At 58.1% G+C, this 16,297-nt stretch overlaps 2 protein-coding genes across 2 annotated transcripts in view; both read right to left on the minus strand.

Annotated features, from left to right (window-relative positions):
- Positions 1-25: 25 nt before the first annotated feature.
- On the minus strand, positions 26-4,215 carry LOC140399407 (coiled-coil domain-containing protein 22-like). The gene is made up of 3 exons (XM_072488986.1): positions 4,102-4,215; positions 2,994-3,110; positions 26-136 (listed from the first exon to the last, which is right to left on the minus strand). The coding sequence occupies exons 1-3, from the start codon at positions 4,207-4,209 to the stop codon at positions 26-28; spliced, it is 336 nt and encodes a 111-aa protein (XP_072345087.1). The 5' UTR covers positions 4,210-4,215.
- The window catches only part of LOC140399408 (coiled-coil domain-containing protein 22-like), a 40,475-nt gene continuing 28,393 nt past the window's right edge, over positions 4,216-16,297 (minus strand). The window contains exons 7-8 of the mRNA XM_072488988.1: positions 4,829-5,006; positions 4,216-4,220 (exon numbers count right to left, since the gene is read on the minus strand). Of these exons, the coding sequence (XP_072345089.1) occupies positions 4,216-4,220; positions 4,829-5,006 (183 nt within the window). The remainder of the gene's footprint in view (positions 4,221-4,828; positions 5,007-16,297) is intronic.

Consider the following 16,297-nt stretch of genomic DNA (forward strand, 5'->3'; position numbering starts at 1 on the left):
GAACCTTCAAAAGTTAGGCGTTAAATCAACTCACCAGATGCTTGTACATAATCTCTTTTCCCTTCATTTCTGCAGCTGACTGCTTGATCTTTTCGTGAATCCCTTTAATCTCCACCAGTTTCCGTGACGATTCCAGCTGTCAAGTGAATGGAATGGTTATGAAGCAAAAATGTTGGAAAGACAAATGCAGTTTTATGGATTTTATACTTGTAAACATTAGAAATAAGGAATAATTTTAAGTGTGTTTAATGTTTCTGTGCCTAGAAGGGTAAACGTAAAAGTTAGATTCATGCTGGACAAAGGTGCTTGTATGTGTGGGGGTAGGTTAAATTCCAACTGTGTTTCTGTCGTGCTTAGAGCGGGTTACAGCATGAAGAATAAATACAGTAGCAGTGGTTGCTTAGCAACTGGGGCCATGTAAAGTAGAGATGCTTTTAAGTTTAGTTTAGCTAGTTTGATTGGAGTTGGAGATGGGTAGAGAGAGAGGAGCTCTCAGTTCTGCTGGAAGCAGTTGGAACATCTCTCTCAGCCTTGCTGTAAGAAAAAACCATACTATGGAGCAATGGTTAAGAAAAGATATGCCAGAAATATAAAGTCCAACTAGTTATGGAAAGTGGAGAAATGAAGAGAAGTTTCCAAGAAGTCTGAAGTTAACGGAACAGAAGAAACTGGGAATACCGAACAGATTACCGTTCAGTAAATTCATTGAGTTGAAAGGAATTTGAGAGGCCAGAAAGATAGCTGCAGTAGTGGTGAGGAAGTACTCCAGTTCGGAAGACATTATTTGAAATACGTGAGAAAAATCAGTGGCTGGACCTCGGAGTTTGTGGAAGAACCTTTAAGAAGAAGAAAACCTGGAGGGAGAGAGATTCCCTCAAAGACAAACCTCGATGGAAGCATCATTTAAAAAAAAAAGAGGATTTAAAAGTTTGATTTTTGAAAGCGGAATTTGAAATCCTTGTGTGGAAGCCGGATTTCAGTGAGACAAGGTACAAGAATCATCTGGGGCATTCGGAGGCGAAATGCACAGACATTAACTTGGGTTCAGAGAGGAGTGCGTCTGACCACAGTCACCTTGTGTTGTTGAGACCATTGCAGATAAAGATGTGTTTTGTAATTAGTGTTAATCTTAAAATCTGCGTGATTGTTACACTGTTCCTCTGCGTTTTATACAAAAAAAAGTCTTTTCAGTGTTCCATTCTGGGATCTTCCTGTTCAGTTACAACACCAACTGGGGTCGTGACCGAAGTAAACATTAAACTGCCGGAAGATGAGCATTGGGGAGCTCCCGAAGCACAAGGTGAAGTCACTTCATTGGAAGCTTTTGACGGTGTGTAAATCCCGATTTGTGCCCGACCCCAAGAGCTTTTCCAAATATTTTGTTTAATACAAAGAACTAATTAAACTAAATCAAACGATCTGAGGGATAAATTAAAGGGACAGTCCCTTAAAGTGAAACTGCGTTAAACAAAAAGCAAATCACAAACTGAAGATATTAAACCAATCAGGTCAATAAGACGGCCACATCGACGGAGCCCAGCGCGCGCGCGCAAGGTCCTATTGATGCCATGGACATTGCACTCCTGTACAAAGGGGCCTCCTATTGGGAACTGGGGTCATTCACGGGTTTTAACACACGTGACAAAGCCATGTTTAAACCGTGTATTCCCACGACATAGAAATAACATTAAAATCAAGCTCAGCGGGCACAGGAAAGGGGTACCAGTCAGGGGGGGACCTCCCTGGTTACGGTCAGAGAGGGGGGGGTTCTCCCTGGTTACGGTGGGGGGGGGTCCTCCCTAGTTACGGTCAGAGGGGGGGGGGGGTTCTCCCTGGTTACGGTGAGGGGTCCTCCCTGGTTACGGTGAGGGGGGGGCCTCCCCGGTTACGGTGAGGGGGGGAGGGGGTCCTCCCTGGTTACGGTGAGGGGGGGGCCTCCCCGGTTACGGTGAGGGGGGGCGGGGGTCCTCCCTGGTTACGGTGAGGGGGGAGGGGAGGGGGAGTCCTCCTCGGTTACAGTGAGGGGGCCCTCCCCGGTTACGGTGAGGGGGGGCGGGGGTCCTCCCCGGTTACGGTGAGGGGGGGCGGGGGTCCTCCCCGGTTACGGTGAGGGGGGGGAGGGGAGGGGGAGTCCTCCTCGGTTACAGTGAGTGGGGCCCTCCCCGGTTACGGTGAGGGGGGGCGGGGGTCCTCCCTGGTTACGGTGAGGGGGGGCCTCCCCGGTTACGGTGAGGGGGGGAGGGGAGGGGGAGTCCTCCTCGGTTACAGTGAGGGGGGGCGGGGGTCCTCCCTGGTTACGGTGAGGGTCCTCCCTGGTTACGGTGAGGGGGGCCCTCCCCGGTTACGGTGAGGGGGGCCCTCCCCGGTTACGGTGAGGAGGGGGGGGGGGGGGGGGGGGGGAGTCCTCCCTGGTTACGGTGAGGGGGGGGGGGGGGGAGGGGAGGGGGAGTCCCCCCCCCGGTTACGGTGAGGGGGGCCCTCCCCGGTTACGGTGAGGAGGGGGGGGGGGGGGAGGGGAGGGGGAGTCCTCCCTGGTTACGGTGAGGGGGGGGGGTCCTCCCTGGTTACGGTGAGGGGGGGGGCGGGGGGTCCTCCCTGGTTACGGTGAGGGGGGCCCTCCCCGGTTACGGTGAGGGGGGGGCGGGGGTCCTCCCTGGTTACGGTGAGGGGGGGCCCTCCCCGGTTACAGTGAGTGGGGGAGGGGAGGGGGGAGTCCTCCCCGGTTACAGTGAGGGGGGAGGGGAGGGGGAGTCCTCCCCGGTTCGGTGAGGGGGGGGCCCTCCCCGGTTACAGTGAGGAGGGGAGGGGGAGTCCGCCCCGGTACGGTGAGGGGGTGCCCTCCCCGGTTACAGTGAGGGGGGGAGGGGAGGGGGAGTCCGCCCCGGTTACGGTGAGGGGGGGGCCCTCCCCGGTTACGGTGAGGGGGGGAGGGGAGGGGGAGTCCTCCCCGGTTACGGTGAGGGGGGTAGGAACCGGAAAGAGTGCGCAGTTACCTCGCGGTTATCGATGAGCTCTCTGAGCCGCCGATGTTCTTCGATCAGGGGCACACGATGTTTGTCCCACTGGTTAGCCAGGTTTACAATTCGCTGAGCGCTGCTTTCAATGACGCCCTGAGGAAAAACAACAGCAGCTGAAGGCAGTCCCAACCGAAACTCGATATTTACAGAATGACTACAACAAAGAGGTAAGCATTCAGCCCAGCGTCCCGCTGCTGGCCCACAGAAGGAGCACTACGACAATGATACAAAAAGGACTTCTTCGAAAAGGAGATAGTGAATTTAAACAAATACAGTAGAAAACATCACAAGACGGTTTGTTTCAAAGAATAGCCAATGGCTCAGATTGCCATCGGCTGGAGAAACATTGTCAGAGCGATGACAGTGCGAGCTCAAACATTCCTGCAAACCCAGCCACAGGAGGATTTCCACCCAGCCAGTGTTGTGTGGGGCTGTGTAACCCACCTCCTGACGGTTACAGACAGTCCATCGCAGCAATTTGAGTTCAGTAAGAGGAAGGAAACTCCATTCCAGCTCGGTCTGGCACCCTGCACAATCAAAAGCTTTTTTTGTGTTTTTTTTTCCTTTTTTTAAAATGAATTTAGAGTACCCAATTCATTTTTTCCAGTTAAGGGGCAATTTAGCGTGGCCAATCCACCGACCCTGCACATCTTTGGATTGTGGGGGTGAAACCCACGCAGATACGGGGAGAATGTGCAAACTCCACACGGACAGTGACCCAGAGCCGGGATTGAACCCGGGACCTTGGCGCCGTGAGACAGCCGTGCTAACCACTGCGCCACCGTGCTGCCCCACAAGTCGTTACTGTAAGGGCGAAAACAACTTCCTCTGACAGAAAAGTAGGGATTGGGAAGGGGAAAGCATTAGACGGCCCAACCGGCTCCCCCAAAAGCTGGGACAAGAGCCAACACGGAAGACAGGAGCAGAATCAAATCGAACAAAGACAACCAGAGGAAAGTGGTTTTCCAGAGGATATAAATTTGTGCTTTCTGGCAATCCCACCTGTATTTCACTAGATTATTCCCGCGTCTGGCAATCCCACCTGTAATTTCACTAGATTATTCCCCGCGTCTGGCAATCCCACCTGTAATTTCACTAGATTATTCCCCGCGTCGGGAAGTAGCTCCAACGTCCTTCGTTTCACTTTAATCAGCTCCAGCTTCTCAATATTCGTCTGCTCGACAGTGCTCATTTCCCCTCAACCTTCAAACACCACAAAATGTTTCAGAGAGAGAACAGAATTCACATGGCGTGTGCCCCCCCCGCCCGCCGACCCCCCCCCCCGACAATGCCGCTCCAACCACCACCACCACCTCCTCCCTCGCCCCCCAGCCACCACCCCCCTCCCCCACAGCCACTACCCCCCTCCCCCCACAGCCACCACCCCCTCCCCCCCACAGCCACCACCCCCTCCCCCCACAGCCACCACCCCCCCTCCCCCCACAGCCACCACCCCCCTCCCCCCACAGCCACCACCCCCCTCCACCCCACAGCCACCACCCCCCTCCCCCCACAGCCACCACCCCCCTCCCCCCCCACAGCCACCACCCCCCTCCCCCCCACAGCCACCACCCCCCTCCCCCCACAGCCACCACCCCCCCTCCCCCCCCCACAGCCACACCCCCCTCCCCCTCCCCCCCTGCCACCACCTCCCCACCCCCCCCCTGCCACCCACCTCCCCACCCCCCCCTGCCACCACCTCCCCACCCCCCCCCTGCCACCACCCTCCCCACCCCCCCCCCCCCCTGCCACCCAATCCCCACCGCCCCCCCCCCCCTGCCACCCCATCGCCTGATCGCACCCCACCTCACGGCCCTGCCTGCCTGTGGTTTGCCCATAGGGAATGGTTACTGCAATGGAATTCACTACCTGAGTGAAGTTGACCGCCAAATGTTTCAGTTTCTCTGCCACCTCGTCGTAGCTGCTGGTTAACTGATCCAAGTGCTGGTGAAACGACCGCACCTCGTTCTCCTGCTGAGCTTCAGTGTCCTGTAGTAATGAAATGTTACAGTAATCTGCTCGTTACACTGCTTTCCATATCCATGCTCAGGGAACAGGAGGAGCCCATTCAGCCCCTCTCCATCCTGTTACCCAGGAACAGGAGGAGCCCATTCATCCCCTCTCCAGCCAGTTACACAGGAACAGGAGGAGGCCCATTCAGCCCCTCTCCAGCCTGTTACACAGGACGAAGAGGAGCCCATTCAGCCCTCTCCATCCTGTTACACAGGAACAGGAGGAGGCCCATTCAGCCCCTCTCCAGCCAGTTACACAGGAACAGGAGGAGGCCCATTCAGCCCCTCTCCAGCCTGTTACACAGGAACAGGAGGCCCATTCAGCCCCTCTCCAGCCTGTTACACAGGAACAGGAGTAACCCATTCAGCCCCTCTCCAGCCTGTTACACAGGAATAGGAGGAGGCCCATTCAGCCCCCTCTCCAGCCTGTGACACAGGAACAGGAGGAGGCCCATTCAGCCCCTCTCCAGCCTGTGACACAGGAACAGGAGAGGCCCATTCAGCCCCTCTCCAGCCTGTTGCACAGGAACAGGAGGCCCATTCAGCCCCTCTCCAGCCTGTTACCCAGGAACAGGAGGCCCATTCAGCCCCTCTCCAGCCTGTTACACAGGAACAGGAGGAGGCCCATTCAGCCCCCCTCTCCAGCCTGTTACACAGGAACAGGAGGAGCCCATTCAGCCCCTCTCCAGCCTCTTACACAGGAACAGGAGGAGGCCCCATTCAGCCCCTCTCCAGCCTGTTACACAGGAACAGGAGGAGACCATTCAGCCCCTCTCCAGCCTGTTACACAGGAACAGAGGAGGGCCATTCAGCCCCCTCTCCAGCCTGTTACACAGGAACAGGAGGAGGCCCATTCAGCCCCTTTCCAGCCTGTTACACAGGAACAGGAGGAGGCCCATTCAGCCCCTCTCCAGCCTGTTACACAGGAACAGGAGGAGGCCCATTCAGCCCCTCTCCAGCCTGTTACACAGGAACAGGAGGAGGCCCATTCAGCCCCTCTCCAGCCTGTTACACAGGAACAGGAGGAGCCCATTCAGCCCCTCTCCAGCCTGTTACACAGGAACAGGAGGTCCCATTCAGCCCCTCTCCAGCCTGTTACACAGGAACAGGAGGAGGCCCATTCAACTCCTTGGGCAGTTTGACCCAGTGACAGTGGAGTAACAGTGGATATATTTTACTGTTAGGATGGTGTGGGGTTTGGAGGGGAATGTGTAGGAGGCAGTGATCCAATGTGCCTGCGTGGGTCTTTCCAGGTGGTCACGGTCACGGGTTTGATGTGTTCCAGGTTTGCAAAGAAAATGGGTTTCTAATTTTGTGCAAGGAATGCGGGCAATTAGCAGGTGGGCGCGGGCAATTAGCAGGTGGGCGCGGGCAATTAGCAGGTGGGCGCGGGCAATTAGCAGGTGGGCGCGGGCAATTAGCAGGTGGGCGCGGGCAATTAGCAGGTGGGCGCGGCAATAGCAGGTGGGCGCGGGCAATTAGCAGGTGGGCGCGGGCAATTAGCAGGTGGGCGCGGGCAATTAGCAGGTGGGCGCGGGCAATTAGCAGGTGGGCGCGGGCAATTAGCAGGTGGGCGCGGGCAATTAGCAGGTGGGCGCGGGCAATTAGCAGGTGGGCGCGGGCAATTAGCAGGTGGGCGCGGGCAATTAGCAGGTGGGCGCGGGCAATTAGCAGGTGGGCGCGGGCAATTAGCAGGTGGGCGCGGGCAATTAGCAGGTGGGCGCGGGCAATTAGCAGGTGGGCGCGGGCAATTAGCAGGTGGGCGCGGCAATTAGCAGGTGGGCGCGGGCAATTAGCAGGTGGGCGCGGGCAATTAGCAGGTGGGCGCGGGCAATTAGCAGGTGGGCGCGGGCAATTAGCAGGTGGGCGCGGGCAATTAGCAGGTGGGCGCGGGCAATTAGCAGGTGGCGCGGGCAATTAGCAGGTGGGCGCGGGCAATTAGCAGGTGGGCGCGGGCAATTAGCAGGTGGGCGCGGGCAATTAGCAGGTGGGCACGGGCAATTAGCAGGTGGGCACGGGCAATTAGCAGGTGGGCACGGGCAATTAGCAGGTGGGCACGGGCAATTAGCAGGTGGGCACGGGCAATTAGCAGGTGGGCACGGGCAATTAGCAGGTGGGCACGGGCAATTAGCAGGTGGGCACAGGCAATTAGCAGGTGGGCACGGGCAATTAGCAGCTGGGTACGGGCAATTAGCAGCTGGGTACGGGCAATTAGCAGGTGGGTACGGGCAATTAGCAGGTGGGTACGGGCAATTAGCAGGTGGGTACGGGCAATTAGCAGGTGGGTACAGGCAATTAGCAGGTGGTACGGGCAATTAGCAGGTGGGTACGGGCAATTAGCAGGTGGGTACGGGCAATTAGCAGGTGGGTACGGGCAATTAGCAGCTGGGCACGGGCAATTAGCAGCTGGGCACGGGCAATTAGCAGCTGGGCACGGGCAATTAGCAGCTGGGCACGGGCAATTAGCAGGTGGGTACGGGCAATTAGCAGGTGGGTACGGGCAATTAGCAGGTGGGTACGGGCAATTAGCAGGTGGGTACGGGCAATTAGCAGGTGGGTACGGGCAATTAGCAGGTGGGTACGGGCAATTAGCAGGTGGGTACGGGCAATTAGCAGCTGGCACGGGCAATTAGCAGGTGGGGTACGGGCAATTAGCATGTCGGTCCAAGCTCTCTGGGGACCACACCTACAACAGTGTGCACAATTTTAGTTTCCATTTAAGAAGGATTTTGCAGATTCTCACCGCACAGAGGAAGCCCTTCGGCCCATCGAGTCTGCACAACGCATGAAAAACAGCTGACCTGTACCTAATCCCATTGGCCAGCCCCTGTCCCATAGCCTTGAATGTTCTGACGAGCCAAGTACTCATCCAGGTACCTTTTTAAAGGATGTGAGGCAACCCGCCTGTACCCCCCTCCCAGGCAGCGCATTCCAGACCCTCACCCCCCTCCCAGGCAGCACGTTCCAGACCCTCACCCCCCCTCCCAGGCAGCACGTTCCAGACTCGCCTGTACCCCCCTCCCGGCAGCACGTTCCAGACCCTCACCCCCCCTCCCAGGCAGCACGTTCCAGACCCGCCTGTACCCCCCTCCCAGGCAGCACGTTCCAGACCCGCCTGTACCCCCCTCCCAGGCAGCACGTTCCAGACCCGCCTGTACCCCCCTCCCAGGCAGCACGTTCCAGACCCTCACCCCCCTCCAGGCAGCACGTTCCAGACCCTCACCCCCCTCCCAGGCAGCACGTTCCAGACCCTCACCCCCCTCCCAGGCAGCACGTTCCAGACCCTCACCCCCCTCCCAGGCAGCACGTTCCAGACCCTCACCCCCCTCCCAGGCAGCACGTTCCAGACCCTCACCACCCTCCCAGGCAGCACGTTCCAGACCCTCACCACCCTCCCAGGCAGCACGTTCCAGACCCTCACCCCCCTCCCAGGCAGCACGTTCCAGACCCTCACCCCCCTCCCAGGCAGCACGTTCCAGACCCTCACCCCCCTCCCAGGCAGCACGTTCCAGACCCTCACCCCCTCCCAGGCAGCACGTTCCAGACCCTCACCCCCCTCCCAGGCAGCGCGTTCCAGACCCTCACCCCCCTCCCAGGCAGCGCGTTCCAGACCCTCACCACCCTCCCAGGCAGCACGTTCCAGACCCTCACCACCCTCCCAGGCAGCGCGTTCCAGACCCTCACCCCCCTCCCAGGCAGCGCATTCCAGACCCTCACCCCCCTCTGGGTAAAAAGGTTTTCCCTCAAATCCCCCCCAAACCTCCTGCTCCTCACCTTAAACTTGTGTCCTCTCATAACCGACCCTTCAACTAAGGGGACCAGCTGCTCCCTGTCGACCCTGTCCGTGCCCCTCATAATCCTGTCCACCTCGATCAGGTCGCCCCTCAGTCCTCTCTGCTCCAACAAAAACAACCCAAACTTATCCAAACTCCAGGCAACATCCTGGTGAATCTCCTCTGCACCCCCTCCAGTGCAATCACATCCTTCCTATAATGTGGCGACCAGAATTGCACACAGTGCTCCAGCTGTGGCCTCACCAATGTTCTATACAACTCCAACATGACCTCCCTGCTTTTATAATCAATGCCTCGAATATACTCCTCCCGTCACGTCAGAGAAACAGAGCTGTGTCTCCGGGAAGACTCGGTCCCGGGTTCCAGCTCCGGGAAACAGAGCTGTGTCACCGGGAAGAGCCCAGGCTGCGTTCCAGCTCCGGGAAACAGAGCTGTGTCACCGGGAAGAGTCCCCCGGGTTCCAGCCCCAGGAAACAGAGCTGTGTCACCGGGAAGAGCCCAGGCTGCGTTCCAGCTCCGGGAAACAGAGCTGTCTCACCGGGAAGAGCCCAGGCTGTGTTCCAGCTCCGGGAAACAGAGCTGTGTCACCGGGAAGAGCCCAGGCTGTGTTCCTGCTCCGGGAAACAGAGCTGTGTCACCGGGAAGAGTCCCCCGGGTTCCAGCTCCGGGAAACAGAGCTGTGTCACCGGGAAGAGTCCCCCGGGTTCCAGCTCCGGGAAACAGAGCTGTGTCACCGGGAAGAGCCCAGGCTGTGTTCCAGCTCCAGGAAACAGAGCTGTGTCACCGGGAAGACTCGGTCCCGGGTTCCAGCTCCAGGAAACAGAGCTGAGTCACCGGGAAGAGCCCAGGCTGTGTTCCAGCTCCGGGAAACAGAGCTGTGTCACCGGGAAGAGTCCCCCGATTCCAGCTCCGGGAAACAGAGCTGTGTCACCGGGAAGAGCCCAGGCTGTGTTCCAGCTCCGGGAAACAGAGCTGTGTCACCGGGAAGAGCCCAGGCTGTGTTCCAGCTCCAGGAAACAGAGCTGTGTCACCGGGAAGAGCCCAGGCTGTGTTCCTGCTCCGGGAAACAGAGCTGTGTCACCGGGAAGAGCCCAGGCTGTGTTCCTGCTCCGGAAACAGAGCTGTGTCACCGGGAAGACTCAGTCCCGGGTTGCAGCTCCGGGAAACAGAGCTGTGTCACCGGGAAGAGCCCAGGCTGTGTTCCAGCTCCGGGAAACAGAGCTGCGTCACCGGGAAGAGCCCAGGCTGTGTTCCAGCTCCGGGAAACAGAGCTGTCTCACCGGGAAGAGCCCAGGCTGTGTTCCAGCTCCGGGAAACAGAGCTGTCTCACCGGGAAGAGCCCAGGCTGTGTTCCTGCTCCGGAAACAGAGCTGTGTCACCGGGAAGAGTCCCCCAGGTTCCAGCTCCGGGAAACAGAGCTGTGTCACCGGGAAGAGTCCCCCGGGTTCCAGCTCCGGGAAACAGAGCTGCGTCACCGGGAAGAGCCCAGGCTGTGTTCCAGCTCCGGGAAACAGAGCTGTGTCACCGGGAAGACTCGGTCCCGGGTTCCAGCTCCGGGAAACAGAGCTGCGTCACCGGGAAGAGTCCCCCGGGTTCCAGCCCCGGGAAACAGAGCTGTGTCTCCGGGAAGAGCCCAGGCTGTGTTCCAGCTCCGGGAAACAGAGCTGTGTCACCGGGAAGACTCGGTCCCGGGTTCCAGCTCCAGGAAACAGAGCTGCGTCACCGGGAAGAGTCCCCCGGGTTCCAGCCCCGGGAAACAGAGCTGAGTCACCGGGAAGAGCCCAGGCTGTGTTCCAGCTCCAGGAAACAGAGCTGTCTCACCGGGAAGAGCCCAGGCTGTGTTCCTGCTCCGGGAAACAGAGCTGTGTCACCGGGAAGAGTCCCCCGATTCCAGCTCCGGGAAACAGAGCTGTGTCACCGGGAAGAGCCCAGGCTGTGTTCCAGCTCCGGGAAACAGAGCTGTGTCACCGGGAAGAGCCCAGGCTGTGTTCCAGCTCCAGGAAACAGAGCTGTGTCACCGGGAAGAGCCCAGGCTGTGTTCCTGCTCCGGGAAACAGAGCTGTGTCACCGGGAAGAGCCCAGGCTGTGTTCCTGCTCCGGAAACAGAGCTGTGTCACCGGGAAGACTCAGTCCCGGGTTGCAGCTCCGGGAAACAGAGCTGTGTCACCGGGAAGAGCCCAGGCTGTGTTCCAGCTCCGGGAAACAGAGCTGCGTCACCGGGAAGAGCCCAGGCTGTGTTCCAGCTCTGGGAAACAGAGCTGTCTCACCGGGAAGAGCCCAGGCTGTGTTCCTGCTCCGGAAACAGAGCTGTGTCACCGGGAAGAGTCCCCCAGGTTCCAGCTCCGGGAAACAGAGCTGTGTCACCGGGAAGAGTCCCCCGGGTTCCAGCTCCGGGAAACAGAGCTGCGTCACCGGGAAGAGCCCAGGCTGTGTTCCAGCTCCGGGAAACAGAGCTGTGTCACCGGGAAGACTCGGTCCCGGGTTCCAGCTCCGGGAAACAGAGCTGCGTCACCGGGAAGACTCGGTCCCGGGTTCCAGCTCCGGGAAACAGAGCTGCGTCACCGGGAAGAGTCCCCCGGGTTCCAGCCCCGGGAAACAGAGCTGTGTCTCCGGGAAGAGCCCAGGCTGTGTTCCAGCTCCGGGAAACAGAGCTGTGTCACCGGGAAGACTCGGTCCCGGGTTCCAGCTCCGGGAAACAGAGCTGCGTCACCGGGAAGAGTCCCCCGCGTTCCAGCCCCGGGAAACAGAGCTGAGTCACCGGGAAGAGCCCAGGCTGTGTTCCAGCTCCAGGAAACAGAGCTGTGTCACCGGGAAGAGCCCAGGCTGTGTTCCAGCTCCAGGAAACAGAGCTGCGTCACCGGGAAGAGCCCAGGCTGTGTTCCAGCTCCGGGAAACAGAGCTGTGTCACCGGGAAGAGCCCAGGCTGTGTTCCAGCTCCGGGAAACAGAGCTGTGTCACTGGGAAGAGTCCCCCGGGTTCCAGCTCCGGGAAACAGAGCTGTGTCACCGGGAAGAGCCCAGGCTGTGTTCCAGCTCCGGGAAACAGAGCTGTGTCACTGGGAAGAGCCCAGGCTGTGTTCCAGCTCCAGGAAACAGAGCTGTGTCACCGGGAAGAGCCCAGGCTGTGTTCCAGCCCCAGGAAACAGAGCTGTGTCACCGGGAAGAGTCCCCCGGGTTCCAGCTCCGGGAAACCGAGCTGTGTCACCGGGAAGACTCGGTCCCGGGTCCCAGCTCCGGGAAACAGAGCTGCGTCACCGGGAAGAGCCCAGGCTGTGTTCCAGCTCCGGGAAACAGAGCTGTGTCACCGGGAAGAGCCCCGTCCGGGTTCCAGCTCCGGGAAACAGGGCTGTGTCACCGGGAAGAGTCCCCCGGGTTCCAGCTCCGGGAAACAGAGCTGTGTCACCGGGAAGACTCGGTCCCGGGTTCCAGCTCCGGGAAACAGAGCTGTGTCTCCGGGAAGAGCCCAGGCTGTGTTCCAGCTCCCGGAAACAGAGCTGTGTCACCGGGAAGAGCCCAGGCTGTGTTCCAGCTCCCGGAAACAGAGCTGTGTCACCGGGAAGAGCCCAGGCTGTGTTCCAGCTCCGGGAAACAGAGCTGTGTCACCGGGAAGAGTCCCCCGGGTTCCAGCCCCGGGAAACAGAGCTGTGTCACCGGGAAGAGTCCAGGCTGTGTTCCAGCTCCGGGAAACAGAGCTGTGTCACCGGGAAGAGCCCAGGCTGTGTTCCAGCTCCGGGAAACAGAGCTGTGTCACCGGGAAGAGCCCCGTCTGGGTTCCAGCTCCGGGAAACAGAGCTGTGTCACCGGGAAGACTCGGTCCCGGGTTCCAGCTCCGGGAAACAGAGCTGTGTCACCGGGAAGAGCCCAGGCTGTGTCCCAGCTCCGGGAAACAGAGCTGTGTCACCGGGAAGAGCCCAGGCTGTGTTCCAGCTCCGGGAAACAGAGCTGTGTCTCCGGGAAGAGCCCAGGCTGTGTTCCAGCTCCGGGAAACAGAGCTGTGTCTCCGGGAAGAGCCCAGGCTGTGTCCTCAGATGCTCCAACGAAATGGATTGTTTGCTGTGTGTCCACCCTCTCCCGTAGATAGGATGTCAACACAAACGTTCCCCGACTGACATCAAACTACCGGAACAGAAACAATCTTAAAGTTTAAAGGAAATGTTCACCAGCTGTCCACCAATCACCTCCTTTCCTTTATTAACATTCCCTCTCTCCCATACACTGAGTGACCTGCGCTGAAACATTAACTTTCCCTCTCTCCCAGACAATGTCTGACCTGCGCTGAAACAGCAACTTTCTATCTCTCCCAGACACTGTCTGACCTGCGCTGAGACATTAACTTTCCCTCTCTCTCCCAGACACTGTCTGACCTGCGCTGAAACATTAACTTTCCCTCTCTCCCAGACACTGAGTGACCTGCGCTGAAACATTAACTTTCCCTCTCTCCCAGACACTGAGTGACCTGCGCTGAAACATTAACTTTCCCTCTCTCTCCCAGACACGGAGTGACCTGCGCTGAAACATTAACTTTCCCTCTCTCCCAGACACTGAGTGACCTGCGCTGAAACATTAACTTTCCTTCTCTCCCAGACACTGAGTGACCTGCGCTGAAACATTAATTTTCCCTCTCTCCCAGACACTGAGTGACCTGCGCTGAAACATTAATTTTCCCTCTCTCTCCCAGACACTGTCTGACCTGCGCTGAAACATTAACTTTCCCTCTCTCCCAGACACTGTCTGACCTGCAGAGCCTTTCCAGCTTAAGTTTCTGAAATGCCTTCAGAATTTAAACCACGGCGAGGGGAGTGGGGTGGGGGATGATCATTTAGACCGTGGAGGAGAAATTTTGTCCCTCAAAAGGGTTGTGAATCTTTTGAAAGCTCTATCCCAGAGGGCTGAAGGTGTTTACGGTTGGGGTAGTTACATCTTGGGTCTTTCAGGGGATCGAGGGATATGGGGAGGGCACCCTCGAGACCTTCCGTGCCCGTTGGGCTGGGCTGAACGGGCCTCCTCCTGTTCCTGTGTAACAGGCTGGAGAGGGGCTGAATGGGCCTCCTCCTGTTCCTGTGTAACAGGCTGGAGAGGGGCTGAATGGGCCTTCTCCTGTTCCTGGGTAACAGGCTGGAGAGGGGCTGAATGGGCCTCCTCCTGTTCCTGTGTAACAGGCTGGAGAGGGGCTGAATGGGCCTCCTCCTGTTCCTGTGTAACAGGCTGGAGAGGGGCTGAATGGGCAACCTGTTCCTGTGTATCAGGCTGGAGAGGGGCTGAATGGGCCTCCTCCTGTTTCTGTGTAACAGGCTGGAGAGGGGTTGAATGGGCCTCCTCCTGTTCCTGTGTAACAGGCTGGAGAGGGGCTGAATGGGCCTCCTCCTGTTCCTGTGTAACAGGCTGGAGAGGGGCTGAATGGGCCTCCTCCTGTTCCTGTGTAACAGGCTGGAGAGGGGCTGAATGGGTCTCCTCCTGTTCCTGTGTAACAGGCTGGAGAGGGGCTGAATGGGCCCCCTCCTGTTCCTGTGTAACAGGCTGGAGAGGGGCTGAATGGGCCCCCTCCTGTTCCTGGGTAACAGGCTGGAGAGGGGCTGAATGGGCCTCCCCCTGTTCCTGTGTAACAGGCTGGAGAGGGGCAGAATGGGCCTCCTCCTGTTCCTGTGTGACAGGCTGGAGAGGGGCTGAATGGGCCTCCAGTTCCTGTGTAACAGGCTGGAGAGGGGCTGAATGGGCCTCCTCCTGTTCCTGTGTAACAGGCTGGAGAGGGGCTGAATGGGCCACCTGTTCCTGTGTATCAGGCTGGAGAGGGGCTGAATGGGCCTCCTCCTGTTTCTGTGTAACAGGCTGGAGAGGGGCTGAATGGGCCTCCTCCTCTCCTGTGTAACAGGCTGGAGAGGGGCTGAATGGGCTTCCTCCTGTTCCTGGGTAACAGGCTGGAGAGGGGCTGAATGGGCCTCCTGTTCCTGTGTAACAGGCTGGAGAGGGGCTGAATGGGCCTCCTCCTGTTCCTGGGTAACAGGCTGGAGAGGGGCTGAATGGGCCTCCTCCTGTTCCTGTGTAATAGGCTGGAGAGGGGCTGAATGGGTCTGCTCCTGTTCCTGTGTAACAGGCTGGAGAGGGCTGAATGGGCCTCCTCCTGTTCCTGTGTAACAGGCTGGAGCGGGGCTGAATGGGCCTCCAGTTCCTGTGTAACAGGCTGGAGAGGGGCTGAATGGGCCCCTCCTGTTCCTGGGTAACAGGCTGGAGAGGGGCTGAATGGCCTCCTGTTCCTGTGTAACAGGCTGGAGAGGGGCTGAATGGGGCCTCCTCCTGTTCCTGTGTAACAGGCTGGAGAGGGGCTGAATGGGCCTCCTCCTGTTCCTGTGTAACAGGCTGGAGAGGGGCTGAATGGGCCTCCTGTTCCTGTGTAACAGGCTGGAGAGGGGCTGAATGGGCTCCTCCTGTTCCTGTGTAACAGGCTGGAGAGGGGCTGAATGGGCCTCCTCCTGTTCCTCTGTAACAGGCTAGAGAGGGGCTGAATGGGCCTCCTCCTGTTCCTGGGTAACAGGCTGGAGAGGGGCTGAATGGGCCTCCTGTTCCTGTGTAACAGGCTGGAGAGGGGCTGAATGGGCCACCTCCTGTTCCTGTGTAACAGGCTGGAGAGGGGCTGAATGGGCCTCCTCCTGTTCCTGTGTAACAGGCTGGAGAGGGGCTGAATGGGCCCCTCCTGTTCCTGGGTAACAGGCTGCAGAGGGGCTGAATGGCCTCCTGTTCCTGGGTAACAGGCTGGAGAGGGGCTAAATGGGCCTCCTCATCAATCACATTTTGGTTTAATGTCCTGAATTTCATCTGTGATTTGTTATTTGCTTAAGGCAGTTTCACTTTAACGGGACTGTCCCTTTAATTTGTCCCTCAGTTCATTTGATTTTGGTTAATTAATTCGGTGTGTTAAACAAAATAGTTCGACCTGAAACCGGAGGCCTCCTTTACCAGAGATAAATAATCCTCAGCTGTGGGAATAGTCAATCACTTTCCTCTCAGCCTTCAGTTAAAGATTTCCCAAGTCGATCAATGAGCTAAAGGTCATTCAGTGATTCTTTCCCTCATTATTATGGGGTTGATTTGAGAGTTTGCTTTTGTCCCAGGACCAGCCTTTCATCAAAACGGAATCACGCTGGGAAACGCGCGAGTCAGGCAGGACCTGTGGAAAGGAGAGTCAACGTTTCGAGTCCGTACGACTCCTCTACAGAGCGAAAGAGAGGGAGGAACGGTGATGGATTTGATACAGTTTCAGAGTAAAAATCAGTGCTAGGTGGGAGCTGGGAGAGATGCGTAGGTCACAAGAACAGTCTGTCATGTAAGAGTACCTTTACGAAATGGGTGTTTACTACTGCAATGATGTCAGAGAGTGGGTGGAGCTGGGCTGTCTCAGCTTTTTACTTTCGTTTTAGGCTGTTTGCTGCAGGGTGTGTTTTAGTTTTGTTTTCAGTGTTGGAGCTGAAGCCAGACAGAGC

The sequence above is a fragment of the Scyliorhinus torazame genome, chromosome 22 (assembly GCF_047496885.1).
Source record: "Scyliorhinus torazame isolate Kashiwa2021f chromosome 22, sScyTor2.1, whole genome shotgun sequence".
Taxonomy (NCBI): domain Eukaryota; kingdom Metazoa; phylum Chordata; class Chondrichthyes; order Carcharhiniformes; family Scyliorhinidae; genus Scyliorhinus; species Scyliorhinus torazame.